General features: G+C 42.1%; 1 protein-coding gene across 1 annotated transcript in view; it reads right to left on the minus strand.

The window, feature by feature from the left end:
- Positions 1–24151, minus strand: part of LOC124553492 (protein PRRC2A-like) — a 1723518-nt gene that overhangs the window by 1644249 nt on the left and 55118 nt on the right. Inside the window, exons 7-8 of the mRNA XM_047127347.1 lie at positions 16328–16663; positions 8731–9235 (exon numbers count right to left, since the gene is read on the minus strand). Coding sequence (XP_046983303.1) covers positions 8731–9235; positions 16328–16663 — 841 coding nt within the window. The remainder of the gene's footprint in view (positions 1–8730; positions 9236–16327; positions 16664–24151) is intronic.

Genomic DNA, 24151 nt, shown 5'->3' on the forward strand with positions numbered 1-24151 from the left:
TGTAGGCTGACTTTTGTACCTCAGGGTGATGACGCCAAATACACACATCAAAAAAGGTTTTGCTTCACTTCGGTTCCAAGAGTTCCACAACCTGTACAGAAAATTGGAATAGAGATCAACATAAACAACATTTCCACCCTTTTTATTGCTCATGAAAACCACACATTGCATGTTGTACCACCAAACAGCGAGACCTTCAGAGGTGGTGGTCCAGATTGCTGCACACACCAGTACCTCTAATACCCAGTAGCACGTCCTCTTGCATAGATGCATGCCTGTATTCATCGTGGCATACTGTCCACAAGTTCATCAAGGCACTGTTGGTCCACATTGTCCCACTCTTCAATGGTGATTCGGCGTAGATCCCTCAGAGCGATTGGTGGGTCACGTCATCCATAAATAGCCCTTTTCAGTCAATCCCGGGCATGTTCGATAGGTTTCATGTCTGGAGAACATGCTGGACACACTAGTCGATTGACGTCGTATCCTAAAGGAAGTCATTCACAAGATGTGCATGATGGGAGCAAAAATCGTCATCCTTGAAGACGAATGCCTCACCAATATGCCAATGGTTGCACTATCGGTCGGAGGATGGCATTCTCGTATTGTACATCCGTTACGGCACCATCCATGACCACCAGCAGCATACGTCGGCTCCACATAATGCCACCCCAAAACAGCAGGTAACCTCCACCTTGCTGCACTCACTGGACAGTGTGTCCAAGGTGTTCAGCCTGACTGGGTTGCCTCCAAACACGTCTCCAACAATTGTCTGGTTGAAGGCATATGTGACACTTATTGGTGAAGAGAACGTGATGCCAATCCTGAGCAGTCCATTCGCCATGTTGCTGAGCCCATCTATACCACGCTGCACAGTGTCGTGGTTCCAAAATGGACCTCACCGTGGATGCCAGGAGAGAAGCTGCACATCATGCAACCTATTGGACACAGTTCGAGTCATAACACAACATCCTGTGGCTGCACAAAACGCATTATTCAACATGGTGGCACAGCTGTCAGGGTTCCTCTGAGCCATAATCCGTAGGTAGCAGGCATCCACTGCAGTAGTAGCTCTTGGACAGCATGAGCGAGGCATGCCATCGACAGTTCCTGTCTCTCCGTATCTCCTCTGTGTCTGAACGACATCGCTTTGGCTCTCTCCGAGACACCTGGATACTTCCCTTGTTGAGAGCCCTTCCTGGCACAAAGTAACAATGCGGACACGGGCGAACTGCAGTATCGACCGTCTAGGCATGGTTGAATGTCAGACAACACGAGCCATGTACCTCCTTCCTGGTGGAATGACTGGAACTGATTGGCTGTCGGAACTTCTGCATCTAATAGGCGCAGCTCATGCGAGGTTGTTTACATCTTTGGGTGGGTTTAGTGACATCTCTGAACAGTCAAAGGGGCTGTGTCTGTGATACAATATCCACAGTCAACATCTATCTTCAGGAGTTTTGGCAACCAGGATGATGCAAAACTTGTTTTGATGAGCGTACGAAAAAAAAGATGTCACAAAAATTATTAGTTAACTGTCATAGGACAGAGCTGTTAATTAAAATGTAAGCAGCTTCATTACCATCATTGTCACTACCCTGTGTATTGCTGTGTCATCATGCGATAACCGCAAGAGTACTCAACATTGTTTTGACAACACATTGGTCATCGTTTTCTACTGAGCTCAATATTTCATCTGACCACCTTCCAGATATCTTCATGGATGTGGCAAGTGGCCAGATGAAATGCTGTGTTCAGTAGAAAACAATGATCAGATACATTCCCAAAATATCGTCGAGTTCTCATTATGCCGGGAACAAATTCACAATTCACAACAGCATATCAAAATCCTTACAGGCACACACTTTGAACTGTTAGAATGTAATTTCAAAAGACTCTGATAGCAATGATGCATCATGTTTGAAACCGGACACTATTTGTATTATGATGACTGGTGAGATGAACTCACCCTCTAAGAATGAAGGTAAAGTAATACTTTGCACTGAAAGCATGTGTCTTCAAATAAAATTCGTTTTCTTAAAAAACCAACCATTCTTTTTGTGTGAATGATGAATTCACAGCTATGTGACAAATTGGCTGATGTACATTACTCTCAGCCGCTCACACAATTGTGCGATGGGAAATGGACCTAAACCCCAACAACCCACAAACAATACTGAAGATACTGATACGGGCAGGTATCCCAAAGGCCGTGACAAAATTACAACAGTTCAATACACATCTTCAATTTTCCTTATGTGACTCCATAACTGACTGTTTCTGGAGCAGAATCCGAGAGAAATTTATAACAAAGTGATTTAGAACATTACTTCTTGCCTATGACTAGTTCAAACCCCCCAGGGTCTCTTAAAATTCCTTGAATCTTTCAGAACTACCCAAGATTTCCAGGAAATTATATTTTCCTGAGAGGACAGGTTTATGGTAGCAACAAGTCATCACTGTACAGACCAGTGAAAGCAGATAAAGGATAATTTCAGAAGGTTGAAACATTTAAATACCTAGGAGAATGGGCAGTAATTGGTCTGACAAAAAAGAACCTCTGGAAGGACTATTATACAAGATGAATGTAGCATACAAACTCTCTATCAACATTTACAGTAAGAAGAACCTTTCACTCAGTGCAAAATTAAGACAATACCAGACAAACGCTGTCCCTGAAGCCCTGTACTCGGTAGAAATTCTGCACTCTGTACGGATATGATTACTTAGAAGGCTTAACTTGCAGAATGGACGATTTCCAGGAAGGTAATAAGACTTTGAAGAAAGGGAGATTGTCAACATATAAAAGGTGAGCAAACCAAGAATTGTATACCCAGACAGGAACTTCAAATGGTGTTAGGACATCATGGACTGTAATGAAACTTCCTGGCAGCTTAAAACTGTGTCGGACTGAGACTCGAACTCGGGACCTTTGCCTTTCGCGGGCAAGTGCTCTACCATCTTAGCTACCCAAGCACGACTCCCGCCCCATCCTCACAGCTTTACTTCTGCCAGTACCTCGTCTCCTACCATCCAAACTTTACAGAAGCTCTCCTGTGAAAGTTGGAAGGTAGGAGACGTGGTACTGGCAGAAGTAAAGCTGCGAGGACGGGGCGTGAGTCGTGCTTGGGTAGCTCAGATGGTAGAGCACTTGCCGGCAAAAGGCAAAGGTCCCGAGTTCGAGTCTCGGTCCGGCACACAGTTTTAATCTGCCAGGAAGTTTCATATCAGCACACACTCTGCTGCAGAGTGAAAATCTCATTCTGGAATCATGGACTGTGTTCTTCAGTCACATACTTAGGATGGACCAGGTCAGGTAGATGCATTAAGATAATACACTTTCATCTGAACACGAGAACGAAAGTGCGCTGGATCTGAGAGGTACAAAAGGAATCTGCAATTAACAGGAATCTAGGAAACAAAGATTTACAACAAGATGACTTTAAAATAAAAAAAAAACTGAAGTTGCCATAGATTTCTAGCACAGAATTAAATCCATGACAAAACGACCATGGGAAGAGGAGTGATGAAGGCTCCAAAGAATGAAATTAAAGAATAGTGGACAAGGATAGAGACCAGAAGAGAAGTAGATGGTCTGATTAATATTGTCCTTTAACACTATCAAAACACTGGTAGTAAACATCGATTAATTGTGCATGAAATCATGACATTTGTTGCGAGCAGCAGAAAGTGTAAATCTTTGTGGAGATCAGTATGGCACCTTTAAACTCAGTTAGTTGAGCCTTCTGGCAGCCCATAACAGCTCTACTCCATAGATGCCATGCACCCAAAACTCTGCTACATCGAGCTGACCGACCACCATCTGCTTGAAAAACATCACCCGACATCAGCAGTTATAAAAATATCGTTAATATTTCCCGTCATTTCTGCTCAGCTGCTATTCAAATTATGCTCTGTCATATAGATAAATACGAATTTGGTCTTCTGCAACTGTATGTATTGTTTGTGTCTATCAAAAACAATATTTTCAATGGCGGTAAAGCATTTCCATTGCAGGGCTAAAACAAGTATAATAAGATCCTCATCCAACTCCACAGAACAAGAAATGATTTTAAACTGGACAAAAAGTATAAACTATACCATTTGATTCCAAATTATAGACAACTGAAGATGTCTAGCATGAAGAGACAAAATATGTTTGGTACACACAAATTAAACATTCATTTGCAAAAGAGAATTTTTCTTTATCTGCCCAATAAAGCATACATTCTAAAAATGTCCACTGTCATCATTTGAATCTGTGCGCAACATATTCAGAACTGTTTCTGATAATTTACATTCTGTAATCCATTATTGAGACATATTTTTATCTATCTTTTGGGGTGGCTGCACCTGAGAGCCTTTGATTACAAGTCACTTCTGGTTCATTTTCTCAAACTGGTCAGTTTACGATGAACTGCAGAGTGTATAATTTCAACACTAATGGACTGGGACACTGTGTACAGCAACTGGACAAAAATAAGGAAATGCCGCAAGGAATACGTGGTTGATAATAAATGCAGATTGTGCTGTTGTATTTGACCACAAACGGCACCTGCGCAATCCCCTCAACGTCGCAAGTGTCAGTTATGATCGGAATAGTGTTCTATGTAGCTGTAAGTGCATTATGTCAGTACTAAATAACTTTGAACATGGGCAGATTGTTGGTGCTCATATGGTGGGTACTTACACTATGAGATCAAAACTAACCGGACACCTGGCTGAAAATGATTTACAAGTTCGTGGCGCCCTCCATCAGTAATGCTGGAATTCAGGATGGTGTTGGCCCACCCTTAGCTTTGATGACAGCTTCCACTCTCGCAGGAATACGTTCAGTCAGGTGCTGGAAGGTTTCTTTGGTAATGGCAGCCCATTCTTCACGGAGTGCTGCACTGAGGAGAGGTATTGATGTCGGTTGGTGAGGCCTGGCACGAAGTCGACGTTCCAAACATTCCAAAGGTGTTCTAAAGGATTCAGGTCAGTCCATTACAGGTATGTTATTGTCGTGTAACCACTCAGCCACAGGCCGTGCATTGTGAACAGGTGCTCGATTGTGTTGAAAGATGCAGTCACCATCCCCAAATTGCTCTTCAACAGTGGGAAGCAAGAAGGTGCTTAAAACATCAATGTAGGCCTGTGCTGTGATAGTGCCACATGAAACAACAAGCGGTGCAAACCCCCTCCATGAAACACATGACCACACCGTAACACCACCACCTCCGAATTTTACTATTGGCACTAAACACACTGGCAGATGACATTCACCAGGCGTTTCCCATACCCACACCCTGCCATCAGATCGCCACATTGTGTACCGTGATTCATCACTTCGCATAACGTTTTTCCACTGTTCAATCGTCCAATGTTTACACTCGTAACACAAAGCGGGGCACTGTTTGGCATTTACCAGCGTGATGTGTGGCTTATGAGCAGCCGCTCGACCATGAAATCCAAGTTTTCTCACCTCCTGCCTAACTTTCATAGTACTTGCAGTGGATTCTGATGCAGCTTGGAATTCCTGTGTGATGGTGTGGATAGATCTCTGCCTATTACACATTATGACCCTCTTCAACTGTCAGCGGTCTCTATCAGTCAACAGACGAGGTCGGCCAGTATGCTTTTGTGTCGTACATGTCCCTTTATGTTTCCACTTCACTATCACATCGGAAACAGCAGACCTAGGGATGTTTAGGAGTGTGGAAATCTCGCGTACAAATGTATGACACAAGTGACACCCAATCACCTGACCACGTTCAAAGTCTGCGAGTTCCGCGTAGCGCCCCATTCTGCTATCGCACGGTGTCTAATGACTACTGAGGTCGTTGATATAGAGTACCTGGCAGTAGGTGGTAACACAATGCACCTAATATGAAAAACATACGCTTTGGGGGTGTCCAGATACTTTTGATCATATAGTGTACATAACCAAGAGAGTTGAAGAATTTGATGTTTCAAGAGGAACTGTATTGAAGATGTATACCACATACAGAGAAAGTAAAAAAACAGTACTGACTAAGTCATAATACAAATGAAAGTGTTTGTTGAGTAATCATGAGAGACTGTCATTGAACAGGACAGTAGCAAAAAATAAGAAAATGACAGGTGCAAAGGTCACTGTATAACTGACTGTCGTACTCGTGAAAATCGTCAGCACCGAAACAACACAATGCAAACTCCAAAAGCGGGGAATTACAGGTCTAGGTGGAATTCCAGAACACCACTCAGTGATACAAATTCCTGATGTGATACTGAAGCCATAAAACCTGGTCTATGGAGCAATGGAGGATGTCATTTGCTTGGATGAGTCTTGCTGAACACTGTTTTCAACATCTAGCCAAGTTTACATCCCAAGAACAAAACATAGGGAGTGTTCGGTGATGATTTAAGTAGCCATATAGTGATATCAGTTTTTCCCCCCCCCCCCCCCCCCCCCATCTGTCTTCCGACTGGTTTGATGCAGCCTGCCACGAATTCCTCTCCTGTGCTAACCTCTTCATCTCAGAGTATCACTTACAACCTATGTCCTCTATTATTTTCTGGATGTATTCCAATATGATAGGACATCTGTTAAGACATGAAGGAATGGATTCCATGTTACTAGAGGGAGCTGTAGAAGTCAGAAACTGTAGAGGAAGACAGAGATTGGAATACATCAAGCAAATAATAAGAGGACGTAAAACTTCCTGGCAGATTAAAACTGTGTGCCGGACTGAGACTCGAACTCGGGACCTTTGCCTTTCGTGGGCAAGTGCTCTACCAACTGAGCTACCCAAGCACGACTCACTCCCCGCCCTCAGCTTTACTTCTGCCAGTACCTCGTCTCCTTCGCAGGAGAGGTTCTGTAAAGTTTGGAAGGTAGCAGACGAGGTACTGGCAGAAGTAAAGCTGTGAGGACGGGGTGTGAGTGATGCTTGGGTAGCTCAGTTGGTAGAGCACTTGCCCGCAAAAGGAAAAGGTCCCAAGTTTCAGTCTCGGCCCGGCACACAGTTTTAATCTGCCAGGAAGTTTCATATCAGCGCAAACTCCGCTGCAGAGTGAAAATCTCATTCTTAATAGAGGACGTAGGTTGCAAGTGCTACTCTGAGATGAAGAGGTTGGAGAGAAATTCAAAGCGGGCTGCATCAAACCAGTCAGAAGACTGACGACCCCCCCTCCCAACAAAATTACTGCCAAGGATCGTGTGACTTGGCTGATGCGGTTAATCCCCTTTGTTCCCCAATGGTGATGATGTATTCCAAGATGACAGGACCCCTGCTAACATAGTCCAGAGCTGTTTAGTGAGCATGAAGATGAATTGTTACATTTCCCTGGCCACGACGGTCACCAGATCTCAATATTATTGAGCCTTTGTGGTATACTTTGGAGATAAGTGTGTGTGGCTCCTATACTTCCTCCGTCGTCAACTGAATTTGCCACTACTTTGCAGGAAGATGAAATATTACTGTATCTCATTGCTACCTATCAGAACCCCTCTGAGAGCATTAAAGATAAACACCAGTCCTAATTTTGTATTTTGAATATGCCAAAAGCATTTAACATTGTTCTTATGTGAGAAACACAATATAAATGTGAAATTAATACTGTAACTAATCGAAAGAAATAGAGCACGTGGTCACGATGTACCAGTAAACCTATCGTTATAAAATTACTACCGCAAATTAAATAGAACACACAAATAAAGCCCTTTAATTGGATCTCCGATATATGTTAGCACTAAAATTCAGGCACTACTTGATTTGTTATAAACAAATTTAGAAATGTAATTGTTACCTGTAACATAATTGTCAGAAAATGTTATATTAACTCGTAACTAAGTTGAAAATAGGTTCACCTTGTTCAGCACTGAGATTGTAAAATTTTGGCAATGTGTATCTCATATTCTGTTTAACTGCTAATTGTGATTCTACATAAAACCGAATTTTCATTGTATGTAATTGTTAACAAAAGTATAGAGGTCGTGCAGGTACCTTGGGGCACTCATTTTTTGGCTATGGTTGCGAGCATATGTATTGTAGGCTGACTCGTTTGTTGATTTTTGTGGCGTGAACTCTGTGTCGTTTGATGTCAACTCTGGGTACATCCGATGTAACCAGTACAGTTCACCAGGCTCGGACACAAGAGTCCTGGAAATATATTGGTGTTAAAACTGCACTGAACTTTGGAATTTATTTGGGAGTCTTCCGTAATCCTTTTCATAGGCTGCACAGCGACGAGACAAAAATCCTGGAATTTTACAAAACCCCGAGAACTAAACAACTCTCAATGTTGGTAGAATTGACGTGAAAGCAACAGCACATCGACTGGGCATTTCACTCAAAAGATTTGCAACGCAAGGGAGAAAATATAAACATCTCAAAGAATAATATACAATTCACTCTGAAACCATACAGAGCCTGGATTCATCCATTTTAAGACGACTAGAAGCTGTTTTGAATGCCAACTGTTTTTCTACACCGTACGAGGCATCGGAATGTGTTGCATTTTTGGTGTTTCCACATTTTTGCCCACTCCCTGTATGCACTGTGCCGTCTGACAAATGTTGAGAACTGTAGAACTAAAGAATGGCAAGTGGAAGGAACTACTGTAAAACTATTTCCAGAACATACCGGCCTCGGGCGAAGCAGCAAGTGCAGTGCCCACTGCATTTGGACCTGGTACAGAAACACGTCCTCAGAGAACAGTATTCTCAGGGGTGCAAAAGTGAATTGTGGGGATGGGCTGGCGACTTACCTAGAGCTGCGGTCCTCACTGAGACTCCTGCGGTTGCGAGGACTGTTGCCCGTGGCCGACGCGAACAGGCTGGCCGCCGGGGACAGGAACCTCCGCAGTCCCGAGCTCTTCGTCTTCTGCTGCTGCTGCTGCTGTTGTTGTTGTTGTTGTTGTTGCTGCTGTTGCTGCTGCTGCTGCTGCTGCCGCAGCTGCTGCTGTTGTTGTTGTTGTTGTTGTTGCTGCTGCTGCTGCTGCTGCTGCTGACGATGCTGCTGCATCGGCGACGCACGCAGCTTCGGCACGGCCTGTTGCGGACGGGCGCCCGCCGGCGGCTGCGGTGACATCGCGGTCCGTCGCACGACCGGTGAGATGGGCTTCGGCTTGATGGCGTCCCGGTCCGGAGAACTCGTCAGCTGCTTCGGGGGTGACGGCGTAGAGGCCGACGGCTCGGCCTGCGCCGACGGATGCCTCTTCGGCGGTGTCGACGGTTTCTCCACCAGCGCCGTTACCTTCACGGTCTGGTAGCCTGTTCGCACATCCACTTTCCGTCATTAGCTCATTCCTCACAAAGAATAATTAAGATTTTCATCACATTTCTGTCTCGAGTACCTACAATTCTCCTCCACTCGATTATGTGTGTCTGCTTTTCATTACATTCAATTGTAATGGGAAATCTTTCATTGCTTTTTATTGTCATAAACTATAAAACTTAATTTTTCCAGAATAAAATTAGATCAAACAATGGAAAATCTGGAAGTCGTCACTTGCCACATAGAGAAGACACTGGGTGGTAAACAGGCACATTTACTATTTTTTTATTTATTTATTGTTCCGTGGGGCCGAATTAAGGAGAAGTCTCCACGGTCATCGAACGAATCGATACGTGAAATTATAACACGGTAGTAGAAACAGATAAAATGAAATATAAAAACATATTCAGGTGACAAGTCGTAAGTTTAAATAAAGAAAATCGACAATGTAACATTGGAATTTGCTTAATTTTTCAGCTCTTCCGAGAGCTCCTCGACAGAACAGAACGAGTGAGCCACGAGGAAACTCTTCAGATTAGACTTAAAAGTGTTTGGGCTACTGCTAAGATTTTTGAATTCTTGTGGTAGCTTACTGAAAATGGATGCATCAGAATACTGCGCTCCTTTCTGCACAAGAGTCAAGGAAGTGCATTCCACATGCAGATTTGATTTCTGCCTAGTATTAACTGAGTGAAAGCTGCTAACTCTCGGGAATAAGCTAATATTGGTAACAACAAACGACATTAAAGAAAATATATACTGTGACGCCAATGTCAGAATTCCCAGACTATTGAGTAGGGGTCGACAAGAGGTTCTCGAACTTACACCACGTACAGCTAGAAACAGCCCGTGTTTGAGCCAAAAATACCCTTTTTGAAACAGAAGAATTACCCCAAAAAATAATACCATACAACATAAGCGTATGAAAATATGTGAAGTAGACTACTTTTCATGTTGAACTGTCACTTATTTCAGATATTGTTCTAATGGTAAATAAAGCAGCATTTAGTTTCTGAAGAATATCCTGAACATGGGCTTTCCACAACAGCTTACTATCTATCGGAACACCTAGGAACTTGAACTGTTCCGTCTCACTTATAATATGGCCATTCTGTCTGATCAAAACATCGGTTCTTGTTGAATTGTGAGTTAGAAACTGTAAAAACTGAGTCTCACTGTGATTTAGCATCAAATTACTTTCCACAAGCCACGAACTTATTTCACGAACTACATTATTTGATACTGTTTCAATAATACACACAAGATCCTTCACTACCGAGCTCGTGTCATCAGCAAACAGAAATATTTTTTAATCAGCTGTAATACTATAAGGCATATCATTTATGTAAATATGAAACAGCAGTGGCCCCAGCACCGACCCTTGGGGAACGCCCCACTTAACAGTGCCTCATTGGGACTGAACATCACTACCACTCTCAATATTGCAGAGAATTGCCTTCTGCTTTCTGTTCTTAAAGTAAGAGGCGAACCAATTGTACGCTACTCCCCTTACTCCATAATGGTCCAACTTCTGCAGTAATATTTTGTGGTCAACACATCAAAAAAAGACTGTTAGATATTTACATGGTGTCGAGAAATGATGCGACAAACTTCAAGGGGTTGTAGAGGGTGTCTTGAGAACAAATCAAGGCTAGGATCCAGTGTCCAGAAACATCATCCGACAATGCTACAAAGCATCAAAATTATACAGGCACCAGTGTCTGCCACTACACTTCCCTCTGACGGACAAGCCTTGGACAATGTAAGATGTAAACTGGAATAATACATTTGAAATTGTCACAAGAGTGGAGATGAATTAAGCAAGGAGGTGAGTTGTTCAAACAAGTTTAGAATATCAGTAATAAAATGTAAGTCCATGTTCAGAAAAGATTGCTCTGTATTGAGAAATGTATTACGCTGTGTTGCAGTTTAGCACCACTGTTGATAAACTTTAACGTCAGAGTAGTAACGCAGAAGAAGCAAAAAACCTTCCAGAGCAGGAATATTGATATTACACAGAATCGGGATCAGTGACAAAGACTGAAGCTGATGGTTGATGTAGTCCTTCTGAATGAAACAAAGAGAAGGTTTGAAGAACTGATGTATGCAATGGACTGCATACTTATCATAAATTACAGCTTAAAAAATGGTTAAAAACATTAAAGTGATAAGAAGTGGTTGAAAGTAGAATGTTGTATGCTGAACTACAAAACTGTGAAAGACACGGAGGTAGTCAGATTGGAAAAATTCTCTTACTGAGAGACCAATATTACACAGGGTAGCTGAGACAAGAAATACACTGATGGAAAAAAATCACACCACCAAACAATAATTAATGCAGATTAATGAAATTTTGAAAATACACTACTGGCCATGAAAATTGCTACAACAAGAAGAAATGCAGATGATAAATGGGTATTCATTGGACAAATATATTATACTAGAACTGACACGTGATTACATTTTCATGCAATTTGGGTGCACAGATCCTGAGAAATCAGTACCCAGAACAACCACCTCTGGCCGTAAAAATGGGCATTGAGTCAAACAGAGCTTGGATGGCGCATACAGGTACAGCTGCCCATGCAGCTTCAACACGATACCACAGTTCATCGAGAGTAGTGACTGGCATATTGTGACGAGCCAGTTGCTCGGCCACCATTGACCAGACGTTTTCAATTGGTGAGAGATCTGGAGAACATCCTGGCCAGGGCAGCAGTCAAACATTTTCTGTATCCAGAAAGGCTCGTACAGAACCTGCAACGTGCAGTCCTGCATTATCCTGCTAAAATTAGAGTTTCGCAGGGATTGAATGAAGGGTAGAGCCACGGGTCGTAACACATCTGAAATGTAACGTCCACTGTTACAAGTGCTATCAATGTGAACAAGAGGTGACCGATATGTGTAACCAGAGGCACCCCATACCATCATGCCGGGTGATACACCAGTACGGCGATGACGAATACACACTTCCAATGTGCGTTCACCGCAATGTCGCCAAACACGGATGCGACCATCACAATGCTGTAAACAGAACCTGGATTCGCTCTTGTCTGTGATGCAGCGTCCAGGGTAACCACAGCCATTGTCTCCGAGCTGATAGTCCGTGCTGCTGCAAACGTTGTTGAACTGTTCGTGCAGATGGTTGTTGTCCTGCAAACATCCCCATCTGTTGAGTCAGGGATTGAGACATGGCTGCACGATCTGTTACAGCCATGTGGATAAGATGCCTGTCATTCAACTGCTAGTGATACGAGGCCGTTGGGATCCAGCACGGCGTTCCGTATTACCCTCCTGAACCAACCAATTCCATATTCTGCTAACAGCCATTGGAATTCGACCAATGCGAGCAGCAATGACGCAATCTGATAAACTGCAATTGCGATAGGCTACAATCTGAACTTTATCCAAGTCGGAAACGTGATGGTACGCATTTCTCCTCCTTGCACGAGGCATCACAACGACGTTTCACCAGGCAACGCCGGTCAACTGCTTTTTGTGTATGACAAATTGGTTGGAAACTTTCCTCATGTTGGCACATTGTAGGTGTCACCACTGGCGCAATATCTGCAGTTGGTGTAGAAAGGCAAAGAAAGTCTTCCAATCATCTCTTCAACACAACAAAAAGGTTGCCAATGTGCTGCAATATTACGAACTCTCTTATGTATTCAAAGCCAGTGTTTCTTCCCAAATTTTTCAATCTGAAAGCCCTTTATAGCTGCATAGATACATGTTGGATCAAAAAACTACTCCATAGTGAGAAAGAAAGCTTACTCCGAGTGACTCCTGTAATGCTTTTGGACGACTGTGGATGTCCAGCAGGACTCCACAAATGTTTTATTAGTTCATTAGATCTAAAATCTATCGATGTTAGTCATTATGAACTGAGCTGTAAATCTCTTGTCTCATTTTGTAGAACTACAAATGTGATTAAATTGTGTAATTATGTCAATGGGATTTCCGTATCTGATAGTGTTAGGAATCTTGTTACACTGGAGGTACATGCTGCCAATTAAGAGTGTCTGTTGGCTTCATTCTCATCCTCAGATACTTAAATAATTACTTCCACATACACTCTAAAACACAGTGTGGTGAGATATCAGTTTTGTTGACAGATGGTTCATACCACTGTTTTTGAGTTGAGCGGTTTATATTCTAAGCTCATTTTTGCGCAATTCTAAATATTTGATGTCACACGTAGGAATGTGAAGATATCACAGAACATACACAAGTGGAGAATGGGACCACAGCTAATCATAATAGTAATTGCTTACAAAGAGAACGTTATGTAAATTGAAGGTGGAGGAGGGAGAAAGGAAAGGAGGCAAAATGATCTCACGATGCCAGCTGCATCGGGATTTTATGCGGAATCAGTGGCGACGAATGAAAATATGTGCCAGACAGGGGTTTGAACCCAGAGTCGCCTGCTTACCACGCATTTGCATTAACCACTGGGCCACGGTATTTACCACAACTGCACAGACTATCTCGGTACACCCCTCAGCCGATCCACATTCCCACACAGCATTACCTATCAGCGGTTTCCATCCAAGTCCTGTGTCCTCACTACTTTCAGGTTCCAGCAGAAGGTCGAATGTGATGGCGCATTTCCACTGAAGGTGGCGGTTTCAACAGACCACTGAGGAGACTCAATTGTATGAATTTGTGGTATCTGTCCTTTCAGATGTGTCCGAAAGAACAAGTACGACAAGGAATCCACAGCTGTGAAACATATTGCGTACACTGAAAAGAAGGAAAGAAAAGGAAAGGAAAGGAAAAGGGAAATGGGAAAGGGAAAAGGGAAAAGGAAAGGAAAGGGAAACAGAAACAGAACGGGAAAAGGAAAGGAAAGGAAAGGAAAGGGAAAAACAAAGGAAAGGAAAGGAAAAAGGAAAAGGTAAAAGGGAAAGGGAAAAGGAAAGAGAAACAGAAACAGAAAGGGAAGGGGAAACGGAAACGGAAAGGAAAGGAAAGGAAAGGAAAGGAAAGGGAAAGGGTAAGGGAAACAGCAAAGGAAAGGAAAGGAAAGAAAAGAAAAGGGAACAGGGGAAAGGGAAAGGGAAAAGGAAAAGGAAAAGGAAAGGAAAACAGAAAGGGAAACGGAAACAGAAAGGAAAGGAAGGGGAAAAGGGGAAAGGAAAGGAAAGGAAAGGGGAAAGGGAAAGGGAAACAGCAACAGAAAGGGAAATTGAAATGGAAAGGAAAGGAAAGGAAAGAAAAGGAAAGGGAAAAGGGGAAGGGAAGAGGAAAGGAAAGGAAAGGGAAAAGGAAAAGGGAAGGGAAAAGGAAAGGAAAGGGAAACAGAAAGGGAAAGGGAAATAGAAATGGAAACAGAAATGGAAACGGAAAGGAAAGGGAAAGGGAAAGGAAAAGGAAAAGGGAAAAGGAAAGGAAAGGAAAGGGAAGCAGAAACAGAAACAGAAAGGGAAAGGGAAACAGAAACGGAAACGGAAAGGAAAGGGAAAAGGAAAGGGAAAAGGGGAAAGGAAAGGAAAGGAAAGGGACTATTGATGACAGCTGCATCAGGACTTTATGTGGAATGAGTGGTGATAAGCGAAAATGTGTGCCGGATCAGGATTCGAACCCAGGATCTCTCACTTACAAGGCAGTTGTGTTATCCACTGTGCCACCCAGATACAGTGTTTATCACAATTACACAGACTATCTCAGTACACCCCTTAGCCGACCCATGTTCCCACCTAGTGCGACTTATCCGTAGTCCTCTAGCGTGCCCCACACTCACTTTACCATGCTTTCATATAGAGAGAATATTATTACGACGGTCACTCCACTATTTTTGCAAATATACACTTTTCATTCTCCATGTGTGAAAGTTTTACAGTGGGTAGATACATCCTTCCCGCTTGTTCTCAAACATTGTTCAACCTGATCCCATGAGTGGCGCCATCACAGCATGTCTTCAAGATGGCTGCTACACTTGACGTTCGTCAGAAGCAACGTGCTGTCATAGAATTTCTGTGCTGTGAAAACGAGACAGTGGGAAATATCCACAAGAGGTTGAAAAAGGTGTACAGAGATACCGCTGTCGATCGCAGTACAGTTAGTCGGTGGGCAAGCAGGTTACGTGATGAAAGTGGGCACGGCAATATTGAGGATTGCCCTCGCAGTGGCAGGCCTCGTACTGCACACACTCCAGACAATGTGCACAGAGTTAACGAATTGGTGACTGCTGACAGACGCATCACAGTGAACGAATTGTCACGCTACGTTGGGACATGGGAAGGAAGTGTTTGCAGAATACTGAAAGTGCTGGTGTTAAAAAAGGTTTGTGCCAGGTGGGTTCCCAGGATATTGACAGTGGCTCACAAAGAAACAAGAAAAACAGTATGCAGCGAACTTTTGGATCAGTACGAGAATGGTGGAGATGAATTTCTTGGAAGAATTGTGGTGATGAAACATGGCTCCATTATTTTTCACCAGAGACGAAGAGGCACACCTTCTGCCGGAAAAGTTATGGCTACGGTGTTTTTCGATTCTGAAGGACTCTCGCTTGTGGACATCGTGCCAAGTGGAACCACCATAAATTCTGATGCATATGTGACGACACTGAAGAAACTTCGAGCTCAACTGAGTCGTGTTCGACCACATCGGGAAAAGCAGGACGTTTTGCTGTTGCACGACAGTGCACGGCCACATGTCAGTCAAAAAACCGTAGAAGCAATCACAAAACTCGGATGGACAACACTGAAACACCCGCCTTACAGTCCTGACCTGGCTCTATGTGACTATCATGTCATTGGGAAACTGAAAGACTCTCTTCGTGGAACAAGGTTTGAAGATGATGACTCCCTTGTGCACGCTGCCAAACAGTGGCTGCAACAGGTCGGTCCAGAATTTTACCGCACGGGTTTACAGGCGCCGGTTCCAAGATGGCGTAAGGCAGTTGAGAGGGATGGAAATTATGTGGAGAAATGAAAATATTAATCCTAAAGGACGTATCTCTACGCTTCAAAACTTTCAAACATGTAGAATAAAAGATGGATTAAAAAAAAAATACTGTGCGTTTCTTTTGGAGTGACCCTCGTATACGAGGCTTCAGTGGACAGTGGGAGAGCATTCGGCCTCACCTCGCGGAGTGGTCGTCGACCTCTCCGGAGGGGGCGGCGACCGGACCCTCTGCGTCGGTGAGGCGACCCTCTGCGCTGGTGAGGCGACCCTCTGCGCTGGTGAGGCGACCCTCTGCAGCGGCGCGGTGTCCTGCACGGGAACGGGCGGCTGGGGTGTAGCCGCGGCACCCGCTCCCGCCTCGGGGTCGGCAGCCTGCCGGCGCTGCTGCATCGCCGCCACAGTGCGCAGCTCCTCCTCGAACTTCTGGCGCAGGCGCGCCGTCTCTGCGCCGTCGCTGCTGGTCGTGCTGCCGCTGTCCTCCTCCAGCGACGCCTGCCTCCGCAGCGGGATGCCCCCTGCACGACAGGACGGGTGTCGGTGTTTACAATAGCACCTACCCACCACCACACAAATCTTTTGGCGACTCTGTTAATATAGTGCAATTGTTTTGTACTTAATAACACTGTTACTATTCTAATCTACTGGGCTGATTTTTTTTTATTTTATTGTTTATTTTTTTATTTTTTCACAATTGCAATGTACTGCTTTTGGTAGTTGATGTCTGGTGTACCATATCAAATCAAGATTCCTACAATATACTATTTGATTCACCTGATATGTGATCGCATACAATTGTAGATATACAGTTTACATCTGTTTCTTTTCTGTTTGATGTTGTATGACATGAATAATGCCATTAAATCATTAGTTAAACGCACTAAAAGAAAAAAATTGCTAAAGCAGAAAAATAATTAACACTTTGGGGCCTGAGCCATTGCGCGTGGGTGTCTACCACAAAGACTGGCTGATTTTAACGTATTTTAAACTACTACAACTCATGAAAGGTTTCAGTTATAGCAATAAAATTACTCTTATTGAAAAACACTAGACTTTCTTGTTTAAAACCATATATAATACCTTTCTCTTGAATTAATACATACTTTTGACAAGTGTTATTATTGTAACATTGTTTTTGAAAAAAGGAACAATTGGTCAAAGGTGTATTCACTGTATTTTCTAGAAGGAATTTTTTTTATTTTACACAGAAATTGTAATTATGATGGATACAGTATGTCTTATCTACAGTAACCTCCTGTAACTATTTTAGGATGCAATTTTGGTCTTTGTGTGGTCATGTCGACGCTACTGAGACTGCGGGAAAAAAATCGCCTCTCACAAAACCCGACAAATAAAAAGGGAAGCACACCCTTCCACAGCATGCCCACACCACCTAGTGACCAATACTCGAACTACAGTTCACGTAGCGCCTCCCAGGCAAGCAGGAGCCATAAGAACACACAAAGGAAGGAAGGGGAAGAACAAGAACGCGCGCCCGTAAGGTTACGGGAGCCGGACTTTTGAGCAGGTCACACACGCCCGTATTTTTACAGGCGTCGGCACCTAAGTGTTAGTGTCCAGCTATGAAATTTTATGGCCAATGGCCTTGCCGCAGTGGCTACAACGGTTCCCGTCACATCACCAAAATTAAGCGCTGTCGGGTGTGGACAGTACTTTTATCAGTGACCATCCAGGCTGCCGTGCACTGTTGCCATTTTTTGGGTTGCAGTCCACCTCACGATGCCAACTGAGGTGCTACTCGACCGAATAGTAGCGGCTCCAGTCAACGAAAACCGTCGTAACGGCCAGGAGAGCGGTGTGCCGACCACACGCCACTTCTATCCACATCCTCAGCTGAGGACGACATGGCGGCCGGACGGTACTGAAGGGCCACTCGTGGCCAAAAAACGGCATGAGGGAGTAATGAAATTTTGGGAATACATTTGTCAAGGTAACATATATAAGTGATAAACAATGCAAGAGCCAGCCGCTGTGGTTGAGCGATTCTAGGCACTTCAGTCCGGAACTGCGCGACCGCTACGGTTGCAGGTTTGAATCCTGCCTCGGGCGTGGATGTGTGTGATGTCCTTAGGTTAGTTAGGTTTAAGTAGTTCTAAGTGTACGGGATTGATGACCTCAGATGTTAAGTCCCATAGTGCTTAGAGCCGTTTGAACAACGCAAGATCACAGATTAATTTAAGTTCGAGACAAGCCATTGCAAATCTTAAATTCTGGTACATTAATAATGAAAGCGTCACACAAAGAAATATGCATAATGTACAAATGTGTAAGTACAGTATCGAAATTAAGAAACACAGTCCCAGACAGTTTCTGTATCCTGGGCACAGCTTCGCGTGTCTAAAACACAATTTTGTAAACGTCTCTACGGCTGTGTTCTATCGATGGTTGTCGTTTTTCCCTACAGTCATTTGCACTTTGCAATAGAAAACTGCCAAAAGTGCTGCCAGGTGTCAGAGATTTCCTTAAGTTGACTCAACTGTGGGAGTGTCTTAGTACTAAAGAATAAATTGATTAAAACTTCACGCATCATGCAGCAGTTTTTGACATATCTCAAGGTTTACAATGTCGTATCTGTTGAACTATGTGTTGCACAGTGCTATATTTGTTGTGAACAGAGTTATCAGAAGCTAGTAATAAATGTTAACATCATCCATGATGCAGTAGTTTTTCACACTTCATTGTTTATGATGCTCTGATCTGTGCATCGCATGATGATATAATTTTGTAGGTTCATTCAGTGCCATAGCAGGACATCATTTGCAAAATGTGTTCCAAATGGAGTTAGTAAAAAGAAACTAATAAATTAAATGCCATGAATAATATGGCACCTCTTAGTGCATCTCAGCATTTATGATATCACATCCACTGAAGTACGATATGTAGGTGGGTCTTACCATCACAGCAATTGTTACTCTAAAGTAAGGGATGTGTGTACCAAGTTCGGTTGAAATCAGAGGAGGAGATAAAATTATCAGCACAATTTTACATGCAATTGAGTATGGTGGGACAACAAATCTCAAAAATGTAAAATTGTGCAGGTCAGCAAACATGAATACATAGTACCGTATCACTATGTTCTCAGTGTGTCATAACTGGAATCAATCAGTTCATTCAAAAACCTACATGAAACAATTTGGAATGACAATGACACTGTAATTCTGTAAGAGATGTTGAAGGATTTGGAAGAGCATTTAACAGAATGGGTAGTGACTTGAATAAGATGAACATCAACAGAAGTAAAACTACGGTAATGCAATGTAGTCAAATTAAATCAGATGATGCTGAGGGAAATTGATTAGGAAATGAGATGCTAAAAGTAGAAGATGAGTTCTGCTATTTGGGCAGAAAAACGTAGTGATTGCTGACGTAGGGAGGGGATAAAATGTAGACTAGTAACTGAAAATGGGGTTTTTTTTTAACATCTAATCTGCATTTATGAGTCAGGAAGTCTTTCCTGAAGGTATTTGTTGATAGTGTTGGCTTGTATGGAAATGAAACATAGATGATGAGCAGTTCAGACAAGAAAAAAATTGAAGCTTTTCAGTTGTGATCCTATAGAAGAATGCTGAAGATTAGATAGGTAGATCAAACAACAAATGAGGAGGTATTGAACAGAATTGGGAAAAGTAAAAGTTCGTGGCACAACTTGACTAAAGGAAGGGACTGGTTGCAGGTCACTTTCAGAGACATCAAGGGATCACCAGTTTAGTACTGGAGTGATGTGTGGTGGGTAAAAATTGTAGAGGCAGAAGAAGATTGACAAATACAGTAAACAGATTCAGGGGGATGTAAGTTGCAGTAGTTATTTGGAGATGATCAGGCTTTCACAGGATGATAGGATGATATGGAGAATTGTATCAAACCAGTCTCCGGATTTAAGACAAGAACAACAACAACGACAACACAAACGGAATGGAATGATCACATAGGCTCAGTTAAAGGTAAGGCAGGTGACAGACTTCGGTTCGTTGGTGAAATACTAGGGAAATTCAGTAGATGTAGATGAAACTAGAATAACTAATAGCAATTGAGATTGCAATTTTTATTTGTCTGGCAAAATCTAGACTGATCGTTGGTATTTCATACAGTGGTTAATTACGCACAGTCCAGGATGTTGAGAGGACATTGTGAATGTCAGTAGGAGAATGCTTTATTCACATTGAGAAAAGTTATGCATCAAGTAACAATTCTTTAAAAAAATGTGTACTGCTTTTTCTCATTAGGAAGTAAATAAAACTGTGCATTAGTTAATAATTACTTTGCACATGTACACTGTGAAGGAGACAGCGATGTAGGTAAACGCTGTCACGGTCCCAGCTAACTCATTTTAGAGAAACATTGTCTGCTGATCAACTTGGCACTTTGGGAAAGAGTAACTCATTTTTATATCATTCCCCATGATGTTATTACCTTCCACCACCCCCCACACCTTTATCTCTTTGCACCAGTAACACATATATCATATTTGTGTGAAATAACTAACGTATTATTCGAACAGTATTTCACTAAATTTCATTACTCACTGCATAATTTACAATTGCTGAGGACAATGATATGTTTAGCTCTTACAGGAACATTTCTTTTTTAAAGTTCATGATTTACTGTGCCCACAAATTATGAGAATGTCAAAATTCAATGATGCTGGAAACTGTTTGTTTCTGGATCAAAGTACCTTATTTGGAAGCTCCTGTTCTTCTGTTTCAAGCAAAGATTTTACTTTTCCTGAAAGCTTAATATTTCAAAAGTTATTCATATTTAAAATTTTTGTATTCCAGAATATTACAGTCATAAAATGATATTATTTCCAAAATTCAGTGCCATAGTTTTGTAGTCCCAATTTTTTCATTTCCAAAAATAAATAATAATAATAAATAAATAATAAACAACTTATTAGTTTATCAATTTCTAGCTGTTAGTTTGTAATTCTTTCAGTTAGAAAATTTCACTTTCTTGAAAACTACCAATGAACCTTAGGAATGTGCTTTTAAATTAAAACTTGCCTACCATAAAATAACACCTATTACTTGACCATTTTCTATTTACACTGGTTTTTGTTAAATAAACTTATTTGGCTGCCTGCAGTATCGTGATACATTTAATTTTTGTGTTTTTTTATGTTAATATCCGAAATGCTATAGCTTAATATTTTACAGATTTGCAATTTCTGCAATACGTGCATCTATACAAAGGTGACATTTATGATCCATGGGTCAGTGGTGGACTAGCATTCAACAAGTTCAGATCCTATGCTATTCATTTTATTTGGTCAAGTCAGTGGCTAATGTCAACATCTAGTGATTCATCATCAGATATGTTGAAGTGTAGAATTAAAGTGTACTGTTTCTAAGTCAGTCCACACCTGGTAACTGAAATTCTAACTTTTCTACTGACAAGTAGTGTGGACAGTTATTATGTGACAGTCTGGTGGTGACATATATTTTGTGGATTATTGCCACTTGTGAAATTCTGAAACTTCTTCAAGGAGATGTAGCTGATCATTGAATTAAAGTATTTGTCAATAAATGCACAGAGGAATGGAAACCAAATTCCACAGTGTTGTGTACACCATTTAATAACAGTTCACTGTCAGCAACAACCACAGGAAGAAGTTTTTAACAGTAGTTTGATGAGGCAGAGGCATATCAACAAGGCTGTAAGTTACAACTTGCTCACCTATCACCGGTTGCGTTCACTAACGTGTTTTCCTCTACTCCAGTGGTACCACTGACACTTTGGTGCTAAATTTCTTGTGTCAGTTTCTCTGTACAGTTTATTTATCAGCACACACAAATGAATGTTTATTTAGGCCACTACTTGTTTTCATTCATAACCTATTCCAAACAGCATAATGTGAAGAGAAACACAGTAATTCTGCATGTAGGTGGCAGCTGATCACAGAAAGAACACAAGAAACGCCCCCTCTCACACTCCTACCCCCACCGGGTGTTCAAAGAAAAATGCCCGCCGCAAAAAGTCAACAAGGCACCGGCCACATTACTGAGTAGCTGAAGAGGTGCCTGGTAGATAAGATATCTCCACAAGATAACACACTGTCGGTGATAAATTGTGTCTGCCCAAATAACCACACCGCCTGTGCAGTGTCTTGTTTACATTAATGATCTTCCACTTTTCCTCTCGTGTGATCCCACTCTTTTCCCTTTTTGTACATTATACAGGCAACGAAATGCTTAAGACCAGCATATCAACAGATGGCTGAAGACACAAGAACTGCGATTATATATTGACAAAATGTTTTACATATAACTGAATTCTTCTACATTGACATCTACGTCTACACAAATACTTTGCAAAACACTGTTAAGTGCATGGAAGATGTTAAGTGCATGGAAGAGAGTACTTTTGTGTTACGGAACTCTGTCCTGTTTCAGTTGTATATGGACTGCAGTAAGAATGACTGCTTAAATGCCTCTCTGCTTGCTGTAATTGAGCTGATCTTGTCTTGGTGCTCCATATGGAGGTAATACATATGGCGCTGTAGTACAGTCCTAGATTCCTCACTAAATGTTGGTCCTTGAACCTGTGCAAGCAGGCTTTCTTGGGATATTGTGTGTTTATCTTCAATCGCCTGCCAGTTCAGGTTTTTACAGATTTCCACAACAACCCCTCACCCCATATGTCAACCAAAGAAACCTAACTGTTACCAATCATTCAATGAAGGCTTTCACGACCGTATGGTACTGTTGTTGATAATTCTTCCGGGTTATATGGCCGCGGTCCATGGAATTCTTCTCTTCCTAATGTTTCGTCCAATACTACGTTGGACATCCTCAGAGGTATGGCTGGTCCTGCTGAGTCCTGCCGACTGACGAGTCGGGCGTCGGAGAGCGGCCTAAATATCGAGGAAGGTGGGCGTGGTCTAGCTTGCACATAGTAGCAGAGAGAAAACTAGTCAAAGATAAAATGTGACTATCGATAATAGTCCGTCATAGATATAAAAATCACTTATCGATTCTGTAACGCCACTGCCCATATCTCGCTTCATTTCAACGCCTCTTCTTTTCTATTAAAACTATCTTCATGTTTATAAATATCAATAGCCTCCCTATACAGTTGTGGATAATAGTTGGTGGTAACACTTAAAACTGTAGTTTCAGAAAACTTAACTACATGGTCACCTGACTGAAATGCATGTTCCGCAACGGCCGATTTATCTATTTTTCCCAGCCGGCAAAGACTTTTATGCTCCTTTACCCTCGTATTCACACTTCTTTTCGTAGTACCAATATAGACCTTGCCACACAGGTACACGGAATTTTATACACACTGCTAGATGATAATGGTGGCCTTCTATCTTTAACGGAACGAAGTACTTGTCCTATTTTTCTGGTAGGTTTGAATACCGGTTTCACTTTATGTTTCAGCAAAATTTTGCCAATTAAATCTGTAACCTTACTAATAAAACGTAAAGACACCGTGTTCTTCCATCCTTGTCCTTTGGCCTGCTGTAATTAGATCTTAAAGCTCCATTAATTTCTTTGTTTGAGTACCCATTCTTTTCAAGGCCTGTTTCAGATGATTCAGTTCCGTATCCAGATGTTCCGGCGTACAAATCCGTTTTGCCCTGTCCACTAAATTTTTGATTACACCTCTTTTTTGTTGTGGGTGATGATTGGAGTTCTTATGTAAGTATCTATCAGTATGTGTGCTCTTCAAAAACACTTTATGTTTTAGACTACCACCAGTCTGTCTCATGACTAACACATCGAGAAACAAATAGCCTGGTCTTTTTCCACTTCTATGGTAAACTGAATTTTAGGGTTTATGCTATTCAGATAATCAAAAAATTTGCCTAAGGCTTTTTTACCGTGTGTCCAAACCACGAATGTGTCGTCTACATAACAATAAGAATGGGTACTCAAACAAAGAAATTAATAGAGTTTTGAGACCTAATTACAGCAGGCCAAAGGGCAAGGATGGTACACAGCAATGGAAGAACACGGTGTCTTTACCTTTCATTAGTAAGG

This window comes from Schistocerca americana, chromosome 11, assembly GCF_021461395.2.
Source record: "Schistocerca americana isolate TAMUIC-IGC-003095 chromosome 11, iqSchAmer2.1, whole genome shotgun sequence".
In the NCBI taxonomy this organism is placed as follows: Eukaryota; Metazoa; Arthropoda; class Insecta; order Orthoptera; family Acrididae; genus Schistocerca; species Schistocerca americana.